The sequence below is a fragment of the Sylvia atricapilla genome, chromosome Z, assembly GCF_009819655.1.
Source record: "Sylvia atricapilla isolate bSylAtr1 chromosome Z, bSylAtr1.pri, whole genome shotgun sequence".
Classification (NCBI taxonomy): domain Eukaryota; kingdom Metazoa; phylum Chordata; class Aves; order Passeriformes; family Sylviidae; genus Sylvia; species Sylvia atricapilla.
In genome coordinates this window covers 29,112,125-29,133,131 of record NC_089174.1, presented here as the reverse complement: position 1 = coordinate 29,133,131, position 21,007 = coordinate 29,112,125, and the positions used below count along the sequence as shown (strand labels likewise).

At 40.3% G+C, this 21,007-nt stretch overlaps 1 protein-coding gene and 1 long non-coding RNA gene across 3 annotated transcripts; one reads left to right on the top strand and one right to left on the bottom strand.

Annotated features, from left to right (window-relative positions):
* The first annotated feature begins 8,038 nt into the window (after nt 1-8,038).
* On the top strand, nt 8,039-17,834 carry LOC136374453 (uncharacterized). The gene is made up of 3 exons (XR_010745902.1): nt 8,039-8,589; nt 9,107-9,148; nt 17,767-17,834. It is a non-coding gene; the product is annotated as an uncharacterized lncRNA (long non-coding RNA).
* On the bottom strand, nt 10,356-20,254 carry CDO1 (cysteine dioxygenase type 1). 2 transcript variants are annotated; one of them, XM_066339820.1, is made up of 5 exons: nt 20,017-20,254; nt 17,827-17,904; nt 15,780-15,937; nt 13,242-13,427; nt 10,356-11,132 (listed from the first exon to the last, which is right to left on the bottom strand). In XM_066339820.1, the coding sequence occupies exons 1-5, from the start codon at nt 20,193-20,195 to the stop codon at nt 11,068-11,070; spliced, it is 666 nt and encodes a 221-aa protein (XP_066195917.1). In that variant the 5' UTR covers nt 20,196-20,254; the 3' UTR covers nt 10,356-11,067. The 2 variants fall into 2 exon arrangements, with proteins under 2 accessions (XP_066195917.1, XP_066195916.1); XM_066339819.1 differs by having other exon boundaries at nt 13,258-13,427; nt 20,017-20,240.
* Nucleotides 20,255-21,007: the final 753 nt, after the last annotated feature.

Genomic DNA, 21,007 nt, shown 5'->3' with positions numbered 1-21,007 from the left:
CAGTAGAGCCATGGAAAATATTAAATAAACCTGAAGTATGGGCATAAATCTGAAGTTATGGCACAGTTTTTAAATTTCTGCCTTCTCAGGTGGGAGTGGGGATGATGTATTATAGTGTGACTATGTATATATTATGATGTATATAGTGTGACTATGTCTATGTAAAACTGTATTATAATTTAAAATATTTTACTACTGAAGTAGAGAAGCACTCAGATCTTAAACAAACCAGTCTTAGAGTAGGAGCCCATTCTAATTGTAATGTAATGTCTTCCAGCTGCTACTGTGCAATATTCCAGTAGAACTTTTCATGTTGGCTGCTAGGATTTATGTTACACTTAATCTTGATGTGTTCTGGCAATGCAGGGGCTGGTTCCACTTCTCTACTCCATCATGCTCACAGCAGTGTGATGATACATCATCAACAGTGCACAGCATGTCTATCAGGGCTATCCTGGAAGGTGCTGAGCTTTTTGTTTGCACAGACAGCAGATCTGGCTCTTCAATTCCTTCTTCTTGCTTTCTTTGGAAATGTGATACCTTTGAGATTTTAGTCTTAAGAACTAAAAGGACTCCCAAAAGAAGGTATCGCATAATGTGGAGACTTTTCACTCGGAAATGACAATTTCTTTGTTACCTCAATATCCTCCTCCTTCAGTCCCCTAATTGTAACCTTAACATCTTATCTGTTTGACTTACAGGAAGGAATTTGACTTAATGCTAGCAAGTACAATGTCACTAAGCAAAGAGAATCCTCTGTTGTGCCTCTATATTAGCATTGGTATAAGCACCACTGACTAGGAGAAGGAAGCAAGACAGAGGACTTTATCAATTTGATACATTTATTTGGCAGGTTTAATCTCTGTAAAAAGACAGTATGGTAGAAGAGTGGATGAAAAACCTTAATATCTTCCATACTGAATGTGATGCTTTGCCAATCCATTTAAGCATCCCACTCTTGCTTTGTTAGAGCTCCACCACAAAATCAAATTCCCTCTCCTGGCTACAGTCCATGATGCTTAGAAAATACCATTAAGGCAGGAGGGGATGGAAGCTGAGAAGGGAAAGAAAATAGCAGAGAAAGTCAGGAAGGAAAAGGAATAAAACAAGATGGCAAGGTGGGAGAAAGGAGGGAATAAAACCAGATTTTAAGCTGACAGCATATTCCTGCGAGCCCAAGATAATGAAAAATAAGTTACAAACCATATCAGGAGCACACTTTAAAATGCCTGGCTTATTTTCCGTGCTTTTACTCTGCTAAGTTGTTACTGGTCAGCATCCAGCAAAGACACCCTCGTAACTGGAGAGGACCTTCAAACATAAAAAATACAGCTGCAGGCCAGCTGGTGTTCTTCAGTCAGGAGTAATGGTACTTACGGGAGCAAAGCAAAAAGTGGAAAAAATATCTAATCAGAAGTGTAGGGGGAAAAAATGTGTCTATGTGGAAAAATGTAATTTCCAAGTTGAAAACTAACCAGGAAACAGGCTTGAAATTGTGGAAAACAGTAAACAAATTCCTGTGAGATGAACTAATATTGTGTCTTGCAATGAAAAGTAATTGGAAAGTAAAGAAAATAAGTGGTTTGGAGCCAGAACATAACAAAAACTGCCACAGAGTCTCAGATCCCAGATAGCCCACACACTTTTGGTGCTAGGCACTTCTTGAAAGAGCAGTCTGTCTCCTGTTTGACTCAAAAGAGTTCACAGGAATTTTTAAATCACAGCTGTCTCTCCCAAGGGGGTCTGAGAGATATAATGAACATTGCTGAATTGGTGCTGCTCTTTCTAAATCCTCAACCTCAAAAACTTGCCCTCAAAAACTTGCCATTACATCACTAGGATAGAGAGAGATCTACACCATTGCATCCGATTCTACTTCTTTGAGGATTAATAGTTAAAGTTTAATATAAAAGTACTAATATGAAAAGTTTTCTGATCTCTGACATTGTTTTACTTTACAAATTTCTTGTCAATCCCATTTTATATTCTTTTCTTCAGGGTGATATTGCCTTTCTAGAAAAGAATCTCACCTCCATCAAGAAATTTCCTGTAAACCAGTGGGTTGCTATCTCAAACATAAATTTCTTCTGAGATTTGATCCTATGTGCTCATTATATCCATGCAGGAAGATATTGTATTTGCCTGAAACTTGTCCTTCATTCCTATTTGTGTTCTCTTAATTGTGCTAGCTGATCTAATGACTCTTGTACAAATTAATGTTTTCTTTTTTATGGGTCTCTGGAGCATTATTCTTACTAATTTATGAATTATAAAAATTAGTTACAAGATCCACCCTATCACAAAGACCCCATGCGCCCATTATGACTCTCTGTAAGTCAATTACCTTCCTTGTCTCTCATCTGGAAATGTGATGCCAGAGGATGAGTCCATGGAAACTACTGACATATCTGGAAGAGCCAGTGCTAACACAGGAAATTACTTAAGAAGTCAGTTGGCTTGTGAGATCCTGTGCCAACATACCTAGTACAGGTGTTCCCTAGGAGAAATGCCAACAAAGCTGCAGCTACCCAAAGACATTTAAGAGCCCAGTGTGTACCCCAGAACCGTGCTCCCGTGGGTGTGATGCAACAGATTCCTATCAATCAGCAAAAGAGAATTAGTTGAGATATACCCATGATTCATTCAAATGAGATGGCAATACTGGCTCCTGTAACCCATGATGTCCCTACCCTAGCAGGCAAAGCCCCATATTTTGACCCCTAATAGGAACCTCATGTCCTTATTAAACAAAATTAAATATCTTCTCAACACTCCTAATGTTTGGTATAAGCTATTTGCATCACTGAGAAATCAGCATGGCTTTTAACTGCTAAGTCATTGCCCTTTCAACAATCAATAATTCTAGGTCTCTTCTAAAGATACAATCTTAGCAAAGTCCTCAAGGGAATCTTGCATGTGGAGATCTTATGTGCTCCTATGTAAATTGATTACATACTGCTATAAAATATTCTTTTGAGGTCTGATTTGTGCGGGCAAATAGGACCTCTGATTTGTGTAGGTTTTAGAACCACATAATTATTGTCAGTAGAACTACTTGATTCAAGGGCATCATCTTTTTTTTCTTTTCTGCATGGTCCATTATCCAGGGCCGTTCAAATTCTCTTTATTTATGCATGGGATAATTTCCATGCTTAATAACCAGAGTGTAGCACAGTATGTAGGAATATCTGTGTGCTAACTTAATGTGCTGTCACTTCTCATTAGTGTCATGAAGCTGCTTTCCAGCCACGGTATTTATTTAACCACAAGGTCAGAACATCTGTGTAGAGGGTTAAAGCAACCACTAGTAGTTCCAAATTCTTATGTTGATGAGTATACCTGGTACAACACCAAAATGTTTCTTTCTTCACGTCCTAAATAAGGAGGAGATTTACATTTTAACAGGTTGCTGCTTCACTGTTTTTCGAGTGTGACCTTACTGGCACACTTTCCACCTTGCACCAAGAGCAGCTGAAAGTTTGCATAGCTCTTCATAAATTCTGGTGATTTATTGCTCTGCATGTATTAAATCTGGTGTTAATTTGGACCTTAATATGCAAAGCTGCAGACTGTGGTGGCTCAGAAGCATCTTTAACCCACAAATTGGTTCCAGCCTTTGAAACATATATGTTCAGATGGATAGCTGAAGGTAGCAACTGTTTGACCTGTCCATGTCAAACCACTGGTGAATCTTGGTCCTGGTGGCTCCTCACTGAAGTGTACAAATGTCTTCACACAGCTGACCCCAGTGAAGCTGCAGTAAATGGCAAAGCCTGAGCTTTGGAATCTCTCTGGTTCATGGTATAGCTGGCTTTCAACAGGGCTTGTAAATACAAGCTAGTAGCAGGGTGAAAATGCAGTTATTTGCAGTTACATCGTTATTTTCAAGTGACAGTGAGATATCCCTTACAGATATAGAGAAATACTTGTTTTGGAGAAATGCTTTATAATTAAGGTAAGCATTTAATGTTACAGTGATTCCATGACTCACTCATCTGCTTGGGATCCTCTTAACTAGCTGCTCTGCAGTTGAAAATAAGGGAATTCCCAAGGCAAGTCAATATTTGGTGTTGTTTTGTTTGGAACTAGCTGGTTTCCAAACCCCCTCCTGTATTTCAGTATGAGTCTATGAAAAGAATTTTCCATTTGTTTTGTATAATTTTCAGCTCTGTGGAAAAGACCTGTGGAAAACTAGTGTTTGGGAATTTTGGATTATATAAGTTGCTTTTATTGAATGTTAAGGTTGTGACTTCAGAGTCAAAAACTACTACAAAATACCTAATGTTACTCCTTTTTGAAGTGGGCTTTCTCTGTAAATGTGCATTTGATATTTCTAGGTTGTATTTTCAAATTTATTCTTTCAACAGAAGTGCAGGGTAACTGAATGATACATCACAGAATCATAGAAGAGACCTTAAAGATCATCTTGTCCCAACTACCCTGCCATGGACTAAACCAGGTATCTCAAATCCCTGTCCAACCTGGCCTTGAACACTGACAGAGTTTGGGCATCTGCAGCTTCTCTGGGAAACCTGTGCCGGAGCCTCACCACCCTTGCAGTAAAGAATTTCATCCCAACATCTAATCTAAAGTTATTCCTTTTCAGTTTGGAGCCACTGTCCTGTCACCACAGTTCCTGATGAAGGGTCTCTCTTCAGCTTCCCTGTAGGGCCCCTCCAGGTACTGGAAGGTTGCTTTGAGGTCTGCATGCAACCTTCCCTACTCCAGGCTGAAAAGACCTAGCTTCCTTAGCTGTCTTCATAGAGGACATAGTTGCTCTACAAGAGCAAGTTCTTTTGTTTTAGCTCTCCATGGAAGATTATATTTTTTTATGCAGCAACAGAAGTAAAGATTAGCTAAATTTATTGAAAAATAGCACAGGTTTGCAACATTTTTGTAGAACTATCTTCCCTGTCTGACAGAAGGCCACAAATTTCTCTGTGCTCAATTCCCTTCTAATTATAGAACTTCATATTACTCGCCTTGATACTGTAGGAATAAAAACCTTCAGGAGCTCAGATGCTGAAGCAGTTGAGGCTATACTTGTTACTTAGGCAAAATTTAACTCATTTTGTGTGCAACAGTCAATTTTTTTCAGATTTACACTCTAATGCCTATTACATGCTTTTATGAGTCAGGAATTGAGTAAGAGATATCACATTGCTTATAAAAAGGCAACAATAATTTACATTTTTCTACTTTCTGCAATTCAATTTCACTGAGAACCTTGGGGTTGTTTTCCTATCTGGTGTAAGAAATTTTACAATTGGAATATTGCCATACTTTGCAAAATGCTCTAAACAGTGTGTTAGCAAAAATTCCAAGTTTGGGAGTCTTAAAATTACTTAAGTTGTTTTTTCAAGTGCTTTGTGCCAACAGAACAGGGGCCAGAATTCAGATTATAAACCTTAACACAAGGTTTTCATTTTTGCAAGATAACAGAACCCCAAAATAGGTAGAACAAATTAAAGGACCTTCTTAATCTCTGTCTACATTGCAATGCAGCAACAAAGTGAAGTCCAAAAGCAGAGATGTGTGCTATTTGTTTTCACTGATGCAATGATGTAGGAAGAGGCTTTTCCTCTCATACCTGCCTGTTGTCTGAAGACTGTAATTCTGAATACTCCTGGTGGACATGAAACTGGTCGCTAAATCTTTTCTCAAGCAGCACCTCTTCACTCATAAGTAACCATGTTCAGGGAGGGACATAGTTTGTAATCTCAGGTAATATAAGTAACCAGAAGTAAATACTCAGTCCTGGTAATGGCTGTTCAATCAGTGTAAAACATTTTAATTCCATTGACAACAGCACAGCTATTCCAACCTTGATTGGATAAAAATTTAGCCCACGAAGATGATAAGATGTCCTCCAGCATCTGAATTTAAACAGGACTATTTTGCACATTTTCTATAAAGAAAACTTTTTCAAAGTGCTTGTTTTCTCCCTATGAATATACTTGGTAAATATTCTCATACAAGCAACCTCAGGCTCATTCAGAGCCCTAGCTATAACAGAGGAGTAGATATATGCCACGGGTCTTGGTGCCTCCAGTAGGTTTTTTCAATATTCCTGTGAAAGGTTCAAACCATGCATTCTGTCAGCATATGTAACCAAACCTCAAATGAACTTGGTCTTTGAAGTAGCAACAGACCCTCAGCATTTACAGTATAGCTCTTCAATGTCCAGAACTATTGCTGCCCCTCAGAAATACCTGTCCTTATGCTTAGGACATGCAACTTCAGGACCATCCACTGAGTAAGTGATCAACAACAGGAGGTCTCTGCATCTGGTTCCAAGCACTCACACAGCCGTTTAGTAATTCTCTTAATGGAAAAGCTGTATACATGCCTGCAGACTGAAACAATTTTTCAGCAACTTTACTTGATCAGAGTTAACAGTGGATATTTTGCTGAGGCATCTTTTTCAACTAGGGAGAGAAGAGGAAGTTTCTTTCTCTGACTGTAGCTCTCAGAGCTTCCCAAAACAGTGGTTTACAATGAAAATCAAACTCTTTGCATTGATAATGTGATTTTATTAAACAAACAAAACAGAAACAGAAACAGAAACAAACAGAAAAAGAAAACCAAGAGATCCTGAGGATCTGATTCTGAGTACTGAGCGGGAATGGAGAACAAGATGCCAGCTTCCTTTTGCAGCAGAAATTTTGCTTTCTGGTCAGGCAATATATTTTTCTCATGGTAGCTTTGTGATTCATGTGATTCATGGATCTCAGCGAAACTGGCCAGATAAGGGTAGCATGTGCCACACAATCCTCTTATGCTGTTCCTCTAACCATTACAAATTAAAGAAGTAGGTTAATGGTGTTTCATCTCCTAAGAAATACATTAATTCGTATGTATCCATCATTATGTTTTAAAATATTCTTCATCACCACAGGTCAACCAAATAGCTAAACTAAACCTGAGAGAAAGCACAGGGGCCTGAAAGAGTAGAATAGGCATGAAAAATAAACCAAACCACAAGTCATTGAACAGCATATAGACTTTATCTTTCTGGTTCAGTAAAGCATTTTTTCCTATTGGGAAGTGAAGTGCAAATAGACTTGATTTTAACATTATGAATTCCTCTCAACCTGCAATGAGAGAGGAAGGAGGTACACCCTAAATGTCACAAAGTTAAGTTTTTAGAGAAAATAATGTACTTGTCTATCTGTTCCAAAGGTTTCTAGTGAATTAGAGAATAAAAGCAAAGGGAAGAGGAGACAGATCTGGAAAAGGCATGAGATATTTTCATTACTTGTTGAAAAACCCCGTTTCCCTTTGTGTGACATGCACAGAAGTTCAATTAGTTCAGCGGATTTTGTGTATTTTGGGGGTTGTTCATCCCTGAAGAAATATGCTGTAGTCTTAAGCACCACTGGATTCAAAGATTTGAGATTAAAAATTATTGAATAAAGCTTCATAAGAGCTACAAGTGTCAGAACTGGTCTTGAAGCCCTGCACAGTAGATCCATGGTGGTTTTGCTTCCTTTACCAGGCAACTGTGAATGGAATAACTCTCCATTCACAGAACATAAGACTCTAACATTCAAAGACAGTGAAATCTTTCATGAGCTAAACTGGCAAGAGCGGAGTATATAGTATGGTTGAAAAGCACTGAGCTTCTGCTTGATTTGTTCTGTTTGTCTCTGCAAACAGTCAACATAGGCAGGTCACCTCTTTTACCCTTGGGAAGGCTATATTCTTGCAACACAGCTTTCTCTCAGTCGTGAGAGGAGTGTGAAAAAATAACTACAAGAACTAGCTAGTGAATAGCTTATTTTGTATCCTTGTGGTTTAAGGGAAAAAAGCCTGTAATGAAAGAAGTGTTATATATAGAGTGAATTTTGATTCTGTGTTCCTCTATACATCAGCAATGGACAATGATGAACAATGTTCAAACATGAAGAGACTCAAGGCTTAAATAACAAATTGAACTGATTTGTGTATGCCAAGATTTTGTAGTGAGTCAGACACAAAGTAACTCTAGGCTCAATTATCTGCAAGAATATTAAGAAACTCATTAGGCAGCAAGGAACCCTCTGAGCAACAATTTCTGCTACAGGCTAAAGGTTCTAGACCTCAGCATATGGAGCAGAAGAGCTGCTCACTTGCTGGTTATACATAAGTGAACACCTCCCTCAAACACATCTACAACTTCAGTGTATCTAGCCCTTGTCAGCCACAGCCAAACAAACTGAGATGGCCTTTCCATTCCTGGAGAGTCCCCATTGTCATCTTTTCCCTTGCATGTGGCACATGCCTTCTCAGTGACTTTTTGCTATAGAGCCGTCCCATCTCAAACATGTCTTTGATAAACAGTTTCTCTTCTTGCTAAATTTTTAATAATAACAACACTCCAAACCAAAAACACCACACCCTTGGAATTTGCTGAAATTATGTAAATACTGCACTTCACTCCACTCCTGGCGTTACTTTGCCTTCCTGTGTCTTTCTGTTGCAGCTTATTCACTGAAGTATTGGAAGTAAATACCAAATCATATTTAGGCAGAGTTCCTCCTGCTGTTACCAGTCTGGATGATTTGAGGCAGTATCTTCCACCACGTAAGGATCTTAGCAGTATCCCAGGTAAATGTTTAACTCTCTTCAATTTACAGTGACACTGCTCAATAGCACCTTTCAGGTAAAAGCATGTGAAATGCTAAACATCTGTTCATTGCCCAATGAAATCTAATTGTCAGCCTACAGCATATTGCTACTTCATCAGATGGCCAGTTAACACTGTTCCAAAGCTAAGGTAGTTCATATGCTAGAAGATTTAATACCTTGGCTGTTCAGCCATAATAGTGTACAAATACTTTTTGCCATTACTGATTCCTGTGTTTTAAACCAGCACAAGTTATACACGTATATTTGTGAGAGTAAAAAGGTGATTATACTTCTCATTATATTAGTTGATATTTGTTGAATTGAATATTTCTTTTAGTAGGTAGTAGCTTTGTGCTTGTGCTGTTCAGAACATTTCATGTAGCTAATGCTTAGGACATAGCAAAGATGGTGGCTGTGGTGTGTGTTCTAAGGACTTGGGACCCAATTAAACATTTCTCTTGAGGTTTTCTCTATTTTTACCCTTTATGTTGGGCAGGCTACCTCCCATATATTGAGGTATAGAGGACACGAATACCTGGTAAGTATCGTCTTCTGAAACACCTAAATTCCTGTACTATTCTATGCAATGTATGATATCATGCTTAGTGTGATTAAATGGTATTTGGGACAACTTGTGTAGATTGCTGTTATCACTTCTGCCTGCATTTCCTCTGTCCCACTTGCTAGGCATATGAGTGACTAGCTGGAGTACTATCTGGAGTTCTGTGTATATGCATCCTAGAACAGCTAGCTGCTCTCATCACTACTGTGCCTTCTTGGCTGTCTCTCTGATCTTCCATTCCCCCTGGCCTGACTAAATATGTGGTCTACAAGCTGTAGAGTTTGTTCCTAATTCTACCTAGTAAGCAAAAGCCTGATGAATATGCTGTAATTGAAGTTAGCTAAGTGAAACTGCTAATTTTTTGCAGGAAGGATGAGGAGAACAAGAAGCACTGAGTGCTAACGGAAGTGCAGGACATTTTGTCTAAACATAAGCCTTTTTTATTGTGAGGATGATAAAACACCAAAAGCCCTGAGAGACTGTAGTGCCTCGGTTCTTGTAGATACTCAAAATCCAACTGGACATAGTTCTGAGCAATCTGGTGTAGGTGACCTTGCACAAGCATGACAGCCAAACTGCCAGCCTCAGCTCATCTCTCATGCTGTCACACTTTCACAACAAGGCATAGGTTCATTCAAAAACAGTTACACTGCTCAAACATGTTCTAAAAATTTGACACAGCCTCTCTGGAAATGGGGTCACATAAAGTAAATATTTTCTGGGCTTATCAATACAGAGGGAAATATGTGACTCATCATAACCCAATACTGATAAAATTTAAACTGCTGACTAACCAGCAGTCACTTGCAAGACTAGGAGAATTGCTACATATTCCCTACTTGAGAATATGTTATTAAATGTATTAAATAAATGGGATAGTCTCTGTGCAGACAGCTTGGCAGATTTTTACGTGTGTAATTACAGTTAACTCTTTTTTAAGAAGATTCTTTCCCTGTCACTAAATCTGGAGGATAAAACTAAACATCAGCACACTCACTGACAGAACTCCCCACTCACTTAATTGGAGTCAGGATTCTTTGCATGTTTGACATACTGCCAGCTTTTAGAAGTTTTTTCTAACAGTAAACTTGGAAAATATTTAGATGTTCATGAGGAATGTGGATTTTGGTAAAGTGTGATGAGTATTTCAGTTACCATGAAAAAAATGCTGAAAACTCTGAAATCTGTGCTGAAATCCAGTTTTATTTCAGTTTTCTTCTTCATTAGCTACACAGAATACTTTGGGAACTGGACATTAGCTGAATTAAGTATGATTAGTCTTCTTAAAAGTCAAATATCTGTACAATCAGTTTTACAAATCATCATGCATGAAGCATTTCTCCGTTCCTATTTAAAACAGAATCTAACAAATTAAATTGTAACAAAAAAAAAAAAAAAAAAAGAGTAAAAAATGCACAAAATTATCAAGATGGCCTAAAGCATTAAAACCTAAAAGACTTAATTAAAAAAAAAAAAAGGCACTGCTGTTAGTTGTATCTACTGTACTACACATAGGTACAAGTGACTGGAAGCTTAGAAGTTTATATAGTTATTAATTACATTGAGAGCATACATCCCCATAGGTCTATTGAGAAGAATCAGATGATGTTTAAAAAGCCTATTTCTGATATTCTCAGTATGAAATCTGAGGTGGAGTTTAAGAGGCGCTAGAATTAGAAAACAAACTACTTAATTCTAACAGGAGCCTAAGAAAAGGCATCTAACCTCTGAAGCAGGTTATGGCACTAGTTAGCTTAGTGTCCCATAATTGGCATTTGCTTGAGGAAGCTGCGTGCGGTCTGGAGGCTGCCCAAGTATACTCCAACGTACAAGGAATTGAAATTGATCTGGCTGTCAGCCTTAGCCATGCAAGTCTTCTGTCCCTGGTTAAACATTCAGCAGGTCTTATGTAAATGCATGCAGATGCTTCTCAGTTGTTCTCCTGCGGCACTCCTGTAGCCTGAAAAGAAAGAGGAGAGATTGTTTCTTTAAGGAAAGAGACTGTCATTGCCTATTTTGTGGTCTCATTGTGGACCTTTGTTCTCAGAGTAGCTCAGCACCTTAAAATACTTGGAGTGTATATTTTCAGTGCTCCTTGCCAAAGTGTTTTAGAAGGCACTATGTGCCTGACAAAGTCACCCTGTCTATTGGCTCTGGGTGATAGTGAGTAAGCCCATGGCAGAAGGGACTGCTGAGGACTGCTTCGTCCCTCAGGCTGTCTTCTCTCCCTGACAGCCCACTCTACTCCATTTTGACAGAAACTGCTTGGATGTCCAGCTTGGAAGACAGGCCCCAAAGAGATACTGCCTCCCCCTGCAAAATTCCTGGCAGAAGAAACTGGTGTGCTGTGACACCCAAGACAAAAATTTTCTGTCAATGAACTTTCCTATCACTTGTCTCATCGTTTGTACTTGAACCATGCAGTTACTCCCATGGGCAAGTCCTTTGACACACATACTATTTTTTTTAAACCTATATAACTTATTGTGTATTTCCTGGAGAGTAAGTTAATCAGGACTTCATCATGGCCAGAGGCAAGAAATCACATGTGATTTACCTATAAAATAATTAACACAAAGAAGAAGAACTTAATGTACTTTTGTTAGGCCAATCTTCTCATTCATAAAAGGTACACGAATGTACTTTACATTACTCTTCTGGTATTTATAATTTATAGACCTCCCTGGAGGCCTCCCTGTGTCCTTCTGTGATCTGGTAAGCAGAAGAAAGTTTACTTTTCCAGTCTGTTCTCCAAAAACCAAGCCACTGAGACCAGAAAGTTTTTGTAGCATGAAGTCATTTTAGGCAGCTGAATGAGATTTGCTATCACCTTCTTCTTTAATGGAATTCCATTTACAAGAATTCAGAGAGAGACCCCATGATTAAGATTTAGTTCTTTCCTGTAAGCCAGATCCACTTTCCCACAAATGATGAAAACAGTGTCAGATGGGTACAGATCCAAGCAGGGAAAAACTCCAAGCCAAAATATCTAGTCTCACTTACTATCCTATTTACTTAATATTCAATAAAAACTTAAAACAAGAAGAAAGCAAACAAACACTGAATCCTTGCATGAATTTTGTTCAGAATTCTTCCACATTAATTAAATTTTAAAATCTGACCTATAATTCCAAATTTATTTCTCAATAACTTTTCAAACTTGGGAAGGTCAAAAATTTGTGTTTCAACTGTTTGATAATGTGACAGGCTTCAGAGGAATAATTTACATGGTACTTGTCAACTATATAAAACTTTAAATTGATCTGACTAAGGACTCATACTAGGAAACTCCTGAGCACTGAATTTCTGGCTTAAAGGAAAATGTAAGTAGTAAGTATCAAACAAAACCAAACAGTGTTTGAACATCTGCAGCTAAACATCCAGAATCAGTCTTTTCTCCACAAGTAAGCAGTTATTTTTCCCAGTGCATGGACTAGTGCTGAAACCCTATTAATCTCTCCCACATGTCCTAGCTTGGTTGCTCCAAAAATGGTCTTAAGATTTCTTTCCTACCCAAATAAAATCTCATGCTATTGGCCAAGAATGCGGACAACACACAGCAGGCCTACTCTTACCCTCAGAGAAAGTCTTTATCTGTGAGTATGGTGATTCTGAAGAATTGAATTGATTCAAGAAATATTTACAATAAACTACAAGGTTTAAAACATTTTGTAATGTGATCCTTTTTGGCAGAACAGTTTAGGCAGGAAACCTTTCACCTGACTAATGCTGGCCAAAATAATGTAGCTACTTCACACTTCCCATTGAGTAGATTGTATACCATAATTTGCTGCCTGCAGATGGTTTACTAGTAGCAGATGTTTCATTAATCCTCTGTGTTCAGAAGGAGAGGTAGGGAACACCACACAAGGGAAGTGCAATTCAACCATTCAAACAATATTTGGAAAGAGGCTTTATCTGATCCTAGACAGGGATGGCCCAGGAAGGGCAGAGGTGCTGACCCTTCTGCCTGTTCTGGGGCAGAGTCACTGTAGCCTATGCAGGCAGCAGGGCAGCACCTTGTGCCTGTTCCCACAGGACTCGGAGCCCGGGGCTGAGTGAGGAGCACCACATCTTGTACTCACGCAGACAGTCCTTTCTCCAAACTGGCTGTAGAAGGTCATCGTGACTTTGTGCTTGTGCCCGGTCCTCTGATCAAAAGTGTTACAGGTGTCGAAGGGTGGGCTGTACAAATGCAGGCTAACAGCAGGCTCTGTGTGGCTTATGTTCTCCACACGGTGCAGGCCAATGGAGTCTACGCCAGCAAAGGCACAAAATGAGAAGGTATATTAGCAGGAAGATCCAATGAGGTCTCAATTGCCCGGAAAAGAATGTTTTTTATACTGTAACTCATGAGCAAATAGGCAAGTCCACACTTCCTTGGGCAACAAGTAACCCAGTACAGGAAATTTGACTGCTGTTCTCTAGCACAGATTCCTAAAAACATTGGTAATTAAAAATTTGTTACTGCCTTTCACAATTCATGTAATTTCTAGATTATCTACCACATGATAAAAGCCAACAGAAATCCGAAGAAAATTAAGGAAGATGATACTGTAAGTATTTTTCTAGCTCTCATTCCCAAAGGACTTCAAGCTCATTTACTTTCCTAGGAGAGCTCTTGTTATATGTATTTCAGAAGCAGGATGGGGGCAAAATTGTGTTGCTAATTCTTCATGTTAAAAGTCACCAAGGTGCACTTGGGGAATGGACTTAGGGCAGAGATATGGTGTCTTCTACTGCAGACATCTGTTTCCTAATAAATCGTTCCAGTTTGTTGGTTTGGAGAACACATTTTTCATTTGTTTTCTCTTTCCAATAAGGTGACTAATCAATAGTGACTGGCATACTTCCAGCCATGACTGAATAGTAAGCACAATCAAGCTATTACTTAAAAATGTAGGGCATGAAGAATCACATCCATGAATCAAACCATGTCCATTCTACACTAAAATGGAGATTTTGAGTTACTCAAGAGAGACTTTGAATTTAATTTATGACCCTGCTGTAAAAACAACTCAGGCCTTTGTACTTGAATTTGTTATATAATATCTGGACCTGTATTGTGCAACATAGCCATGGTACCTTGAGAGTCATGAGTACACTCTTAAGTCTGATTGGAAGCCCTAAGTGTTGTTAACATACTTTATCTAAATAGAGGATGTAGAAGCTGGGGAGGAAAGTCCTAAATCTGTGCTCATCTAGCGGGGAACTCAAATAAACACAGTTTAGTGGGTTCTAACCCTTACGTACAAGAGCAAACAAGCAGCATGCAGTAGAATCATGAAGGCCCTTGCTATTGATGCAGTTATAGCAATCAACACACTGTCAGTGTTTTCCTTCTGCTTGTTTAATGTGTTAAACCAAAACATCTGTTATGAAACATGGCAGAGATCCAAACAGCCTCAGAGAACTGGACACCAAATTTGTTTTAAACAACTGAGGAAGCTCTGGAAAAGATGCACACAGTCTGCAATTGTTTGCACTGGAAAGAACTGCATATGTAGGAAAACCTGACTGAGATGGAGAACCCATGTCTCTGGCATAGGAGCATCAGCAGATGTGTCAAGCCGCTTCTTGCATTTCCTGCCCTATCAATTTAGTGTTTTCACTTAGCATGGCAGAACTTCAGCAGAGGGCTGCAGAACACCAGTCTTTCTCCCCAGTGCCCTCACCCTGGCTAAGTTCATAACTCAACATGAGGCTCCCTCTAGCTGGGAAATTCCCAAGGTCAGCCCCACAATGTGTGTTCTCTAGTGTTTAAACCATGATATATAAAGCAGATGACCTGTTTGTCTGCTACTTCACCTTTGTTCTGTTGAACTCAAGGTAGTTCAGCATGATGTGCAGTGTCTTTCATGCACCAGCACACATTACACTCAGATGGCAACTCCAGGATGGTCTCCAGTAAAGCACAAGGTAGTAATTCAAAAATACAAAAAGCATGCGACGATAGCATGGATTTACATACTTAAAGAGTTTTATTGATGGAATCTTAGTCGTTCTCAATATTGTGTATTTTTTTTTGTAGATTGGGAATTTCAGTTTTGCTCACACTGCAGTTCAGCACTACAGCCTTTTGTTGATTTAGACAAGAAGTAGCACTGTTGCAGGTTTCTGTTCCTGGCTGGTCAATCTATTTCATAGACAGCTTTTACATTTTCAACATAAGTTTTCCATGACTGACTCAAAGGATTACTTCTTTGGGGGAAAAAAAAAAAAAAAAGGAAGGTGATCAAGCTATATAAACTTTGCTTCTCTTATTTCTTAAAAAATGCTATTCACGTTTATGTTTATACACAATTTCAGATAATCACCAGGGGCACAATGCTAAAGGCTGCTTGGGCTAGAGGAGATACCGAATATATTAAATTATCGAACAATTTCTACAGTGTTTCAAGAGTGAGTGAAAAGCACTTTTTTTTGTGGTTATTTTACTGAATCTAAATACAGTCTTGTGCAAAGTCTGAAGAGTCACATTCTTAAACTGCACATAAAGCTATAGGTATTATACTGTTAAATGTAGGAGACTAAAAAGCAGATGAACTCTTCTGTTAGGAATAAGACCCATGGACAGATAGTTGTCAAAACAATATTAATATCTTACCATTAATGTAGGCACATTGATTTTCTCTCAAAACTCGTTCTGATTTCTTAGTCATTTCACCATTTCCTTTTTTCCCAGGCCATTCAAACAGAGTCTCCTTTAGATTTCCCTGGAGGATCTTCATAAAGCAGTGAGAGTCAGTGTGATCATGGATACTGCTATATATGTGAAAAGAATAACCAAACTCAGCATGATATGCATATGTAATTTCAGTGCAAGACAGAAGATGTGGCATATTGTATAGGGACAAAACCTCAGAATGAAATTCCATTGCATAAGGGACATGCATTAAGAGATGTCTACTTAAAACTGCTACTATAGAAATATATTGAGATAAGTTCATGTACAGCAGGATTCGGAGAAGAGTCAGATATTGACTTTGACATGGAGAAATACAAAGAAAGTCTGGAGAAAGGTGTAGGGCTGAAAATTTCTTTAGAATGCAGAAACTCTTCTGGGCCAAGAAACAAAACAATGCTTCTAACATGATCCCAGACAGGCTGATATAAACTTGCATGTATACCTGATCCACCCTGCTTGCTCCCAAAATGTGACGAAATGAGCTAATTCTGCTTAATTTCTGTTGCCCCTTTATTGCTGGAATTCACATGCATTGTTCAAAAAAAAATGCTGTATTCCAGTAGTACTAAATACAACCAGCTATACTAAGTTGTTAATTTCACCAGCATTTTCACATTAAAACCCAACAGAATCTGGTAGGATTTGTTTGGTTTCTTCATCTCTCTTCTTGCTCTGAAGTGTGTTTTCTTTGACACATTTAGAGATTACATATAGGTTAGATATTTAATTTAGTATTAGTTTAGGGTTTTTTTTAAGTACAGGACTAACTGTTATAGAAGTAAATGGAATTAGGCCAAAAGGAGGGATCTCCATTCATCAGGGGGAAAGGAGAAGAGGGAATTTGATCCTCTGAAGTAAAGCACCAATGAGTTTCAATCAAAAACTTGGTACTTGTACATTACTGTTTTCAGTCAACAAACACTAGGACTTCTTGCAAACTGAGAAGCTGAGAGAGCAGAGCTTGCTTCAAGGACAGAACACAAATGCTGAATTGTCATGGTCCTTCCAAAAAACAGAAGAAAATCTGACCTTCTTCTTGTAGGAAGCAAGAACAACTGGTCTCAGTCTAGCTGTAACAAATGCCCATCCAACTTGAACACAGTTTAACATAAATTACAGGCTGTGGGGGAGCAGCCCAGAAGGAGTAGAGGTGGTGAGCTCTGTTCTATATTGCTCTGACTGTCATATGGCATCCCCTAAAGAATACTGTACATGATCAGTTGCAACAAACAAAAAACTATTCCAACATCTCCTTAGGTTTTCTATTTAGATGTGAGAATATTTGGTCAAAACCTGCATATTTTGCTATTGTATTTTTTGCTTTGGCCTGTACTTCACGAAAGACCCTCCAAGAGACAGATTCTGCCCTGACATTTTGTAGGACAACACAACCAAGTCTACAGTCTATGCACACAACTCAGGAGAACGCATCAGCAGTATGATCTATTTTGAGGGAAAAGGTGGATGCATGAACCTAGAGAAAGCCAAACAGTTCTGGAATGGGGCTCCCTCCTCACTATCTGCAGTCCTAATCCAAATCTACTTTTCTTATCTTGCCACAAAGGCAGATTTAAACAACTTGAGAGAACAAAGACTATTTTAACTGCACCTGCTTCTGAAGTTGGGTGTTAAATGGGTCTCTTGCATGGGACAGGTTGAACAGGGTCATACCAATCACTGTATCTCTGTGACTAAAAACTTTCTCTGACAGTAGAGAAGCTTAGCTTGTGTAGAAAAACAATGCATTTTTGAAGGAGTGCTTTAAAAATGGCCATGAAGTACAAACTTGCAAAAGCTAAAGCAGATATTCAGGACTGCTATACTAACAGGAGCTCTGCACTGCTTACTTTCCAGACACCTTCTGTTAGCTCACATAGAACTGATTTATTTTTCAACTATTTTGTAGGACAGTGAAAGATATGGGGAATTTATACGTTTGCTAAAATCATAGTCTTTGAATACAAACCTGCCATGACCTTCACCCCAGCACAAGATCATCAAGTTGAACTTTCCATTTCCATTATCCACCAGATTTCTTGTATACCTGCAATACAAAGTGTTTGGTCTTTACTGGACTAATATGTCTATAAAAGAGAAAATTATACAAACATATTTATGAGAGAAGGTTGTGACATACAAAACCTCTTTTTCTTCTGTTTTCTTGAAATCAAGTTTTACTTAGAAAAAATGAAATTGTATTTGTAAGTTTGGCTTTTTTTGGTAAAAGTTCTTTTTCTGGGAAGAAAAAGGAACATCTATTATTTTAGAATCCTATTTCTTTTGAATTATATAGATGATTGGAGTTTGGGAACTATGAGTCAGACTAGAGTGGTAGACAGGATCAAATCAAAATGGTTATTGAATGAAGTCACTTCAGCAGCTGGCTTATAATTAGAAACAGAGAACTGCAATGAAACAAGAAGAATACATAGTTACATTTTTCTGCAGTTCCTTTTCTGATATTCTTGGCTTTCCTTCTCTTACACAGAACTCATTTGTACAAAGCCAAAATAACAAAGAATGAAGATGTCAGACTTCCTGTACATGGTCCTCCTACTCTGTTCTTGGAGGTTCCCTGTCTTGTATTGTAGCATTTTTGTGTGGATTAAGCACCTGCGAAGGACATTTTGCCACCATCTACTTCTAAACAAAGTTTATTAGAGCAACTTTTCTTTTAAAATAACATTTTATGTTTGTTTCCTTTTACTCTCCTATAAGCTGTTCCCTGAACAGCTCATCATCATGTTTTATTGAAAAGTTCACTAGAAAAGGGATTTGGATTTTGCTTTATTCCTTCTCATAGTGTGACCCTTCTGATCTGGGACTCATGCTACGATACAACTAGCTCAGTGGGACCTTCAGATTTAATTTTAGCTGTAATCATAAGTATTTGCACTTTGCCAAGTAAAGAAAATATTTATACCTACCATGGTACACCTCATCTCACCTGCAAAATGCAAGCAAAGGCACACAGAAAGTGCACTTTGATGTCAATTGAATGCTTTCAAATTAGTATCCCCATAAATCCACTCTATTTTACTCAAGAAAGGATGCTTGTAACAAACTACTTTCAAAGCGAACATACACTGCCTCTCACTGCATCCAGAACCTGAACACATATTATGTAGACATATTTTTCCAATTATGTCAGAAAACAAGTAATCAATGCTAGCATTTGACAGAACTTTTCAAGTGCTGTTTTTTCTGCACAGCTCTGGCTGGACAAAATAAATTTATAAACAATGAGTAATAAATAAATACGTAAAAGGTTGCCGTGCATACTTCCAATGTTAACACACTTTGTTTTCCTGATTCTTAGTTTCCTATGTTCTGTTACAGATACCAGGATTTGTTCCAAATGGAAGATAGTCACAGAGAGGTCAAAGAAGGCTAAAAAGAGTCAAGCTAGAATGATGCTTTCACTATGACACAGTTAAAGGAAAAGTTTTGGAGTTCGGGGCGGCTTTTCGGTTGTTTTTTTTGTTTGGTTGGGTTTTTTTAAAAAAAAAAAAAAAAAAGTACTCGAATGAAATGTATTTATCTTGAAATTTAAGACAGAGAAGCCAACAGTAGCAAAGATAAATCAGTTGGTAGCAGAGCAAGAGGGAGTTAAAACCGCAACAGGTACTTTCCTTGCAGGCGGCGAGCAGCAGGGAGCCTCGATCCGCACTCCGGCGGAGCGCGGGGCAGGCGGCTCCCGGCGCGCCGATGAGGCAGGGCACGCAGACGGGCACCGGCTCCGCCACGGACACCGAGCGCGCCCCGCGCCGCCGGCGTGCTTCTCTCGGGCTCTTTCTCCCAACTCTGTTTACGCGTTTTTTCGCTCATTTCGGTGGCTCCGCTGTGTCTCCCCGGGCCATTGCGGCGGGCGGCCGCGGTCAGCGGGGCCGCCGCCCGCCCGTGCCCCGAGGCCGCCATTGGCCGCGGCCGCCCCGCCCGCTCCCCGCCCCCGGCTCCGCCGCTGTGCCCCCTGCGACCCCCGCCCCGCCGCCTCTGCCCTTCGGCCCCGCGGTGCCGGCCAAGCGGCTGTCGGCTGGGTCGAGGCGGTGGTGGGAGGGGTTCGCCCTGCGTCCCTGCTGATCCCAGGTCCCGTCCGCGGCTCTGCCTCGCCGCCTCTTGCGCGGCCGGGGGCTCCCTGCTCCGTGGTGTTCTCTACCTGTACTGGTCAAACTTGGCGTACTGCAACCACTCCTCGGGGTTGCTCTCGTACGACTCCATCAGCGCCTGGACCTCGTCCACGCTGACTTTGTCCTCGGCGAATATCTGATGGAGGATTCGGACCAGCTCCTCCAGGCTCTGCGCCTTCCACGTCTCCGTCTGCACCGGCTGCTCCATCACCGCCGGTCGCTCCCCTGCCGCCGCCAGCCGCTGCCCCTGGCCGGCCCCCGCCGCCTGCCTTTATGCGCCGGGAGGCACGGCGGGAGCCTACCACCGCCCCGGCGGGCGGGCCCGCGGCCAGCTGCCCGTCCCCGTCCCCGTGAGCGCGGCCACCGGCCCCGGCGGGCGGGGGCAGCCGGAGGCGGCTGCAGAGGCTCCTTGCACCGCCCGCTGCCGCTGCCCCTCCGGAACCCGGGCGGAGCGGGGGAGGTCGGGCCGGCGGGCGTCTGGAGCTTCGGTGTCCCCGGCGAGAAAAATAGAAGTGGCTATGGCTGCCGGGTGGAAAGCATCTCTCCCTCTCTGCCAGGGAGCGCGGCCTGCCGCTGCCTCCGTTACTTAAACGTTGGTTTGAAGAAATACATCTAAAAGCTCAACTGAAAAGCAAAACAAGACACACAACTATTTAAAACACAGAAAATTGCAGGAGGTTGCCTATAGACAGCCTGCCCGTTGAAAAGTGCTATTTGTTAAAAGCCAGTGCACTCTGCAGGAACGTTTAGGGCTGCCACAACCACTAGCACTCAGAATGACAGCCAGAAACAAAGTGAATGGGACAAAAGAGACCGTGCTAACCTGACAGACCGTCCACGCTCCTCAATCTATCCAACCAGAGCAAGCAGATGCCACACCAGCCGTCTCCTTTCTACTTCAGCTCTTAATAAAATGTTGATTAGTGATGAATTCTGGCAACAGAATTCACTACACACCACAGAACAGTGTTTTAAGGAAATCCATATTTCTTAAAAAGCAAAAAGGTTCAGCTCTTTAGG